Raw genomic sequence first — 9,493 nt, forward strand, 5'->3', positions numbered from 1 at the left:
GAAAGGCAAGGGCGTTCTGCCATGTATGAGGTTAATATGACTCATAGTTGTAAAAATAATCCCAATTGAATCATTTGAATGCGTTGCGAAAGAACATCAGTAAACATGATTAATATGCTTGTATTTATTTAAGTTATATATTTTACTTTCAAACTACTCCCTTTATTGATATAACTATTAATGCTTTCAGTTTACTGCAGGTTTGGAGTTGTGGTCTTAGGACGCTATATTTATTTATAGAGATGGATTCCTGTTTAAAAATGGTTAGACAAGGAAAAATAACAAACACAATAGTAAATTTTTAATTCTGATTTATGAAAAGACTATGATCATGGCTGTGTGAATAAATAGCACAAAAACACTAGCATAATAGCATAATATCTTAATAATAGGTGGGCCAGAATAATATTAAATAGGATTTCTGAGTCTGAGTTTCATTACATGTCTTCAAGCTCTCTACACAACACTAGAATTACTGTAGCTTACCAAAATAATGTTTCCACAAAACAGTTGATATAACAACATCTAATTGACTAGTATACAAAGCAATACAATGTACAGGACTTTAATCAACATTTAAATCATAACACAATACATAATACAAATCAGTACAAATAATCAATAGTGTAAGTCAAAAGGTTCTAGGTTATATTGCAAATGTCCAGTCTACCAGTAGTCATCCCTAAGCCTGAAGCTAACCACTACCTGCTTCTTAAAAAAACATGTATCTTAAATATTTCACTGCAAGTCACTTAGGATAAGCACTTTGGATTGGTTGGTACTGACTTGAAACCTCTTTCCTATGCACCTTTACTCAAAATGGTCATCAGTGTAGTCAGTGTGCTGTTGGGATCCAGTATTCTCACCAGAGGAACGGTCACACCTGTATCTTGGAACAGCTGGTTCTGCAGAGTCATGGCCAACATGGAGTCAATTCCAAGAGAACTCAGAGTCACATCATCATCCAACTCATCCGTGATAAAATTGCTAATCTTGCTCAGCATGGTCCTCAAATTCTTGTGTAACAAAGACAAAGGTTGAAGCCTTGGCTCGATGGACAGGTCGTCGGTCGGCTCAAACTCCAACAGATCCGATAGGCGTTCTCTCAGGGAAGAATTCTGGGAGAGAACGTGCCTTCTTAGAGTACTGAAGTTGAACTTGCAGACCACCTGCTGTGGGTAATTCATCTGGAGACTCTTCTCCAGAGATTTGTGAATCTCCATGACATCCATAATCCTCATCCCCTTGGTCTCCAGGAACCGTTGGAAGTGGTCTTTGTTCAAGAGGAGTCCCAGGTTCAAGGGTCCCCAGTTGATGGACTGCCCTGCCAGTCCCAGGTTTCTCCGATAATGACAAAACATGTCCAGGAAGGAGTTTGCAGCTGAGTAGTTACACTGCGAGGTGTTGCCAATGAAGGAAGATATGGAGGAGTAACACACAAAGTAGTCAAGTTTGTTATGAAGTGTAGCATAGTGAAGGTTGAGGACTCCGTTCACTTTTGGCCTGAACACGTTTTGAAAGAGAGACTGGTCCAGGTTTTCAATTAGAGCATCGTGCAGAACAGCTGCACTGTGGAATACTCCTTTGATTGACCATGCAGGGAAACTCTGAACAATAGTTGTGATAGCTTCCTCTACCTGTGTAGAAAGCGAAACGTCACATTGAATGCTCATGACAGTCACGCCGCATCTCTTCTGGAGGGTTTCCATTTCTGTTTGCATTTCGGTTGAGATGTTTCTTCTGGATAAAGTTACGATACAACCTCCGCCGTGATGGGCGATGAACTTGACCGTCTCCAGTCCCAAGCCTGAGAGTCCTCCGGTGACGATGTAGATGCCGTTTTTCTTAAAGAGATGCTCTGGTTTCATATGAAAAGGAATAACAGACAAGGGACAGTCCTGTGACCTTGGGCCACCATGGTCTAAAGCCACCTGCTGAATGGTGCCAGTCGTGAAGTAGGACTCAACATCTTCACAAGTCTGACTATCTTGTCTGCCTGATAACTGAAATGTGGTCGTTTTAAGATCCATGTTATTCAAGCCTAGAGAGAGTAGCCAGCGAAATATCTTCCCTTTCTTTGTTTTGAGATTGGACCGCTGCAACACATGGGAAACATTTAGTTTGTGCACATGAGTGTCTTCACTTTCCCATGAGAAGATGTTTGCCAATGCTGAAGACATTTGATCATTACACACAAAGATCATATGTCTCTCCAAATTCGCCCCTGTTTTACAAATTCCACACCAAGACTGGTTATAAGGTGGCAGGAATACAAATGCATCGCAGCGATCGCTATTCAGCAGGTCACTTGTGAACTGTGGCCTACAGACAACGCGCCACCCTGCCCTGTTAGCCGTCCAAACCAAAACCTTCAGCAAACCGGAGGCTGGCTTGGAGGAGATGATGGCCAACCTCGTCTGGTGTTTACCAAGAGGTGCAATTCTTTCCAAGACCTCCCATGCCAGCACAAAGTAGGACAAGCAGGGTGTCTCCCTCAGGAATCCAAGTGTATCCGTGTCATAGCACGCTGCTTCGGGTACGACTACTTTGGACGTGGCACCCACCGGATAGCAACATGCTACGTGGTCTCCCACCTTCAGCTTGTCTACCCGACTCCCTCTTGTGGTCACAATGCCACTGAAATCCAAAGCTAGAAGCATATGATTCTGGGAGGTGTGCTTGTTCCAATACATTGTCTCGCCAAAGTCTAAATGAAAAGAGCTTACAGGGAAGTAATCAGATGAATGCGTGCATACTTTGGTGAGCTGGACCTCCACTGATCTTTCTTGGACTGGATTTGGTTGAGCCTCGGTGGGCATGGCAGACAAGTTTAGCATTCGATAAGGATCAGCTGTCATCAGGACAAAGTCCCTTGGAGGTACAGTGCACGTGAATGTGGCATCACTTATGGGAGTTCTTGCTATTCTTGTAAATGAAGCATGACCCTGGCAGATCATGACCTCCTGGTGCCTGCAGGTGTTAATGACGTGCACCAGGGTTTGAATGTCTTCACAGGTCAGAGATGCCAGGTCAACCAACTGGAAGGAGAGCTCTGTGACCTCAGCTGCACACGCTCTCAACATGCCAGAAAGTACAAAGCCGGGACTGATGTGGTCCACAGTCCTCTCTGCAGCTCTATAGGTTATGACCCGGACTGTGCAAGGGCGTTTTCTTTCCTTTAAGGCGAGAACCACCTCTCGGAACAGCTCACAGCAGCCTACCAAGGAGGATGATACATTCTCAGGGGAAAGATGACTGACATCCTGAGCTCCACACATAAATAAGACCTCCTCTACATCATCTTCAGTGTTCTGTGAGTGAAGAACAAGGTGCTGAAGCTTGTTTGATAACCACTGCTCTTTGTTGGTAATGAAGGTAGATTTTGGATGTAGATATGGACTTAGAGCTTTGGCAATCCCTAGCTGGTCTTCAAATACCAGAGCTTTCTTTTGATGATTCAAGTCAAGCTCTTCAGTAGTTGAGATTATTTTGTTTTGGAAGAACAAGGTCTCCACAACATCGGCCCCATAGCTCAGAAATGAAATCCTTACGTCCTTAAGTTCTACCAGCACTGTCCCGTCTTTACTCGCAAAGCAACCGCATACTTCCATGAAGTCTTGGGTTTCTTGAGTGGCTCTTAAGTAAATTAGCATTTCCTGCTGAAGTGGCGCTGATATGGCTATGCAACCCACAGCTGTGGGGAATCCCTGCCTGAGAGATTTGCCTTTGGTTGCTACTACTGCCGTCATTTGGAGGAAATAGTCCAACACCACTGGATGGAGGAAGAACTGCTGCAGCTGTGTCGCGATCTCATCAGGAACCCAAACAGCTGTTACTGCTTCCTTGGATTGGTTTCCGAAATGCACTTCTTCAAGCTGTCTAAACACAAAACCATACTCAAACCCAGCTTGAGAAAGGAGCGAGTAGATCTCTTCTCTGTTGATGATGGATTTACACCTTTGCCGAATGACTCCAGGGTTAATGGTTTGTTCTTCTAGCAGCAGCTGGCTGGATGTCCTGCGATATGTGCCTGATGCATGTGTTGCTGAAGAAGACACTATACGAAATGTACCCTCATTCTTCTCATGCTCCAGAGTTACTTGGATTGGTTGCGAGTTAGAGTTGAGTGCAAGTAGATTGTTAAAAGATAAACTCACAAGAAGTTTTGTGCTTGGTACCTTTGCCTTGCTCAGACTTTCCATTATTGAGGCAAAAGCAAGCTCAACATATAGTGATCCTGGTACGATGGCAACACCATTGTTCTTATGTTGCCAAAGATAAGGGGAAGTCTCAGAGGAGATGTTGAACTTGTACTCTCTGTTATCCCCCTGGAGTGTTTTGGATACAACAAGATGGTGAGATAATATGGTTGATTCATTGTCTTTTCTTCTGGTTTTAAACTGCAATTCTTTCTTCGAGTTATCAAACTGGTATACTGGAAACTCTGTGGGCAATGTCTCTCTACCACTATAAAACAGATGCCAGTCGACATGAAGACCCAGTTCGAATAGTCTGGACACTGTGGACAACATGGACTCAGAAGCTCTCTGTGGCTGAACTGATGTAAAGACCATAGTGTCCTCTCCCAGAGTCTCCAGGATGTTCCTCTGCAGAGCTCTGCGAGGTCCAATCTCCACAAAGACCAGATGCCTTCTCGCCTGCTGTGTGTTGCTGGTCAAAGCTTTTAGGGTTTGTTCAAATAAAACCGGCTGCCTTATGTTCTTTACCCAGTACTGGCCTGTGGTAAAATCTCTGTTCGAACACCTGTCCCCAGTCACAGTGGAGTAAAGCTCACAGTCCATATCTCCTACAGCCAAACGGTTTATGTTTTTCTCAAGGTCTCCTAGAATGGGGTCCATCATGTGACTATGATATGCAGCTTGGACATCCAAGATATGGAGGAAGAGGTTTGTGTCTGTTACCATGGCTTCCAGCCTCTTGTGAAGGGCCATAATGGCATCCACATTGCCAGACAGAGTGCAGGACAGAGGACTGTTGAAAGCTGCAATACAAACCTTCCCAGAGTAGGCTGGGAGGAGCTCCAAGACTTTGGCTACAGCCAGATTACTGACAACAAGCATCTTGCCTCCGGTGACTCTGCTCTGGAGAGAGGATCGGTAGTGCACCACTTTCACAGCCTCCTCCAGAGTAAGAAGGCCTGAATAGTGAGCTGCAGCAACCTCTCCGACAGAGTGTCCAAGCACCACGTCAGCCTTGACGCCCCAATGTTTCAGAAGTCTGGCAATGCCAACTTGAATGGCAAAGAGCATTGGCTGGATTACATCAGGCTTTGTGAAATCATCGTTGTCATCTTCGTCTGTAATCTTTTGGACAATGCTGATGTTTTTTAAACTCTGGAATAGTTTTTCAACTTCTCTGACCTTCTCTCTGAACTTCGGCTCCTCTTCCAAGAGCTGCTTGCACATGCCCCGGTATGTGACCCCGTTACCACAAAACGCAAACACCACTCGTGTGTCCGGCTTGGTGGAGTCAACCTTCTTGTTCTGTGCAGATGCAAGTTGTTGCTCTAAATCCAAGATTGAGGACACTCGGAAGACCTTCCTGTATTTGTGTTTATCATGACTTCTCCTGCATGCTGACGTATACAATAGGGAATTAAGGTCAACCGAGCGATCTCTAGAAAGTCTCTGGGAAACATCTGCAATGGTCAGCATAAGTGATTTATCAGAGGCTGCAGAAATCACAAAGGGTTCTTTACAGCGTTTATATATGGACTTTGGGATCCAGGTTTGTCTGTAGTCTTTTACAATTGCATGGGCGTTGGTGCCTCCAAACCCAAAGCTGTTGATCCCAGCTACTCTCACCGATGGCCCATTGGACTCCCACCTCTCCAGCTCTGTGGGGATCTTTATGTTGAGCGCTGCTGCGTCCACACTGCCGCTGTCCTCGGAGTAGAACACGGACGGGACGATGGTTTCATGCTTCATCATCAGGAGGACCTTGATGAGACCTGCTACTCCCGCGGCTGATTCCGTGTGTCCGATGTTGCTCTTTACCGAACCGATACGGAGCGTCTCCGAGCCCAAAGGCTTGGCTTTTGCGATGGCGTTGGAGATGCTGCCCGCCTCTGTGGGGTCTCCGGCCGGGGTCCCGGTGCCGTGGGCCTCTATGTACTGGACCATGGCCAGGTCGGACTGGGAGTAGATCCTGCGCAGAAGCTCTTCTTGTTGACTCATCGAGGGTTTAGTGATGGGAGTGACGGAGCGGCCATCTTGGTTTACTGCAGTTTTGCTGATGATGCCCCAAATATTGTTGAAGTCTTTCAGAGCCTAGATAAAGAAAAATCAACAGACAATTATTAGTATACTACTAGTACACTACTTTTTTATATTTTCTTTTTTTATGAACAATATGTACATGATATGTACATACATAACAAAATGGACATGAATAAATTGAACTTTTTTTTTTCAACATTTGACATATTCGTATATAAAATTATACTACTAATATTTTAGCAGACACTATCCTCCGAAATGATTTACAATGAATTTCAGTAACGGTAAAAAATAGATAAATACAAATAGTGCTCCTTTTAGACACAATTGTTAATGCCAGAAGGCCACATCCAGTGGAAAGAAAAAGTCATCAACGTTGCTGATGCTCCCAGTGTGTTTATTTAGTAACCACAAATAAACACAAAATATCTATGGAAAAGATGGAATGCACAAAGCGACACTATTTTTGCAACAACCCATGTACTCTATTTTACTGTACATTTTACAATATATTCTAACATATATATTATTGTCAATTTCAAAATGTCTATTGTAAATGTCTGTTTCAAGAATAAAATCAGACATACGGCCTACAGTACCCTTGCATACATACCACAGGTGGAAAAAGACGGCACTACACATTATCCTGCTCCCACACGGTCCGTTCAATGTTACTTAAAGGTGACATATTATACCACCAGGTGTGAGTGTGATTAGCCATCACAAGCTGTTTTGAAAATCTGCCTCTTCTGACATCACAAGGGGGCATGTCCACCTAGATGTGTGCTGGATAGATGAGCAACGTTTGCTACAGTCCACTGGGTAGGCTGGTAGACTTATCTATCCAGCACACATCTAGGTGGACACGCCCACTTGTGATGTCAGAAGAGCCGGCTTGGCTAATGATGGCTGTGTGATGGCTAATCACACTCACACCCGGTGGTATAATGTCATCTTTAATAGATCTTTAAACATATAATAATGTACTCACATCTTTAAGTGGCTTCAGCAGGACCATTCCACAGCCCTCTCCTCTGCCGTAGCCGTCAGCCCTGCTGGAAAAAGGCTTGCTGGTACCGTCCGGCGAGATCATCTTGGCCTTGCTGAGGGCCACAAACATGCGCGGCTCGATGATACAGCTGACCCCTCCACACAGGGCCATCTCACAGTCTCCTGGAGGACAGGTGGAGGACAGGTCATTGATGTGAGATGAGGATGGCGTAGTGGTAACCGTTAGGGTGTTGAACTCCAAGACAAAAGGTAGTGAGTCGAAAGTCTACCCATAGGCCCCCTTGAGCAAGATCCCTCACACCTACCTGCTCCTTAATGGCATGTATCTGAATTCACTGTAAGTAGCTTTGGATAAAAGCCTCTTATTAAACTAAATAGTCATTCAATGATAGTAATAACCAGTATTAACCAAGGATGCAGTTATATTATTACTAACATCATTACTATAAGTGGTCTGTAATAGTGATGTACATTCCAATGCAAAGATCTGACAAATACTTCAATTTTAAAGGGGATGTGTATCATTCTCATACTCCCAACACTTTTTAAACACAACAGGAGGTTGACTGAATCAATCCTTCACCTTGCCGTATGCCCTGGCATGCCGAATGCAGCGCCACCAGCGAGGAGGAGCAGGCGCTGTCGATGGCGAAGGACGGCCCCGTGAGGTCAAAGGTGAAGGAGATCCTGTTGGCGGCGATGCTCATGGCCGCCCCCGTGGCGCTGTAATGGTTAACGGCGTTGGCGTCGTTGTTGTTCATGGTCTCGTAGTCCCTATTCATAAGCCCTGTAACAATATAGTTTATATACACACAGCGCCGATTAGCATCTGGGTCACGTTACACCCGCCCCCCCCCCCCAAGGTACATGTTTCACGGTACATCGAGTTCGCTGCTAACCTATATAGACGCCGGTCCGGCTCCCGCGGGCCGTTTCCAGGGGCGTTCCAGAGACTTCCAAGGCCCTGAAGGCACACTGGAGCAGCAGCTTCTGCTGGGGGTCCATGCAGTCTGACTCGGCTTCGGCCAGGCCGAAGAACCGGTGGTCAAACTCATTGAACCTGGAGGAGATCAATGTGTATCAATAGACAAATAGTAACAGTATGAATAAAAACAACATTCATTTCTGGTGAGATGTGTGTTCTGCTTTGGACTTGATGTTTATAATCTAGTTGTTAGGGTGTCTGGTTCCCATCCGAAGGTTCTGGGTTTGAGCCTTACTATAATGTATCCGTAGGCGTCCTTGAGCAAGAAGCCCAGACTCCAACCTGCTCCTTAATGACATATCTATGAACCATTCACTCCAGGTCTCATGGGGTAAGAGCGCCAACTAAATCCCAAAGTAGGGAACAGTTATTGGGGCTTTAATGTATTTTCTTACCCGTCTATGAGGGCGGCTCTGGTTGTCTGTGTGCGACCAGGTCTGGTACCGTCAGGAGAGAACCAGCCTGTGGTGTCAAACCTCTCCTCCGGTATATCAGTCACACAGTTCCTCCCCTCCAGAAGAACCTTCCAGAAACTGTCCAGTCCTTCCCCTAAAACATTAAAAGCATAGTTAAGAGTTAGGTTCATGATTTCAGACTCCATATTCACTTGAAAGATTAAGCATTCACTCACCACCAGGGAAGTTGCATCCAATCCCAACCACAGCGATTTCTTCCTCCATTTTGTCATTGAGTTCTGTTTCAGTTAGACCTGACAGCAACCCGTTCTCAGAATGGTTCACTGTCTGTCTGCTTTAGTTATCCTACGTTCGTACCACCTCTTTATATTCTCTGTGGCTTGTATCATCCATCTCAAACCACAGACCGCCTGAAGGCGCAGCAACAATAGAGATCTTGTCAGATCTTCATTAGGAACCTAATACACTAATTGGAGGTTAAACGGCTGGTTTGGTACAAGGAGATAATGAAGGGTTTGCTGTCAGGACGGGGAGAAAGGCTGCAATTATCCTCTTCCTTTCCCGTGTCACTATATCCTGGTTTCTGATCATTACGTTTCATGAAACAATGTCTATAAGGCTGCCTACCAAGGCTCTATAAATCATTCTTGTCAGAGCTGACACTGGCCTTAGGAAGTTATGTATGGAACTTACTTTAAATGTAAATCGCAATCTTCAGGTAAAATGTTACTCTACATTTACATTTTGCCAACAGAAAAACAATAGAATTATTCTGCTAATGATTTCACGTTCTCGAAAAATGTAGAGATTAACAGACAAAAAGGGAATTAAAAGATTCCTTT

The 9,493-nt window shown here is 44.7% G+C and overlaps 1 protein-coding gene across 1 annotated transcript; it reads right to left on the reverse strand.

Moving 5' to 3' along the window:
* Positions 1-800: 800 nt before the first annotated feature.
* Positions 801-8,915, reverse strand: pks1 (polyketide synthase 1; the record flags this gene model as incomplete). Its single annotated transcript, XM_084475208.1, has 7 exons — positions 801-1,858; positions 2,309-6,290; positions 7,231-7,412; positions 7,834-8,037; positions 8,150-8,310; positions 8,631-8,784; positions 8,867-8,915. The coding sequence occupies 7 exons, from the start codon at positions 8,913-8,915 to the stop codon at positions 801-803; spliced, it is 5,790 nt and encodes a 1,929-aa protein (XP_084331334.1).
* Between the last annotated feature and the right edge of the window lie 578 nt (positions 8,916-9,493).

This window comes from Micromesistius poutassou (genome assembly GCF_964030765.1).
Source record: "Micromesistius poutassou genome assembly, chromosome: 11".
Taxonomy (NCBI): Eukaryota; Metazoa; Chordata; class Actinopteri; order Gadiformes; family Gadidae; genus Micromesistius; species Micromesistius poutassou.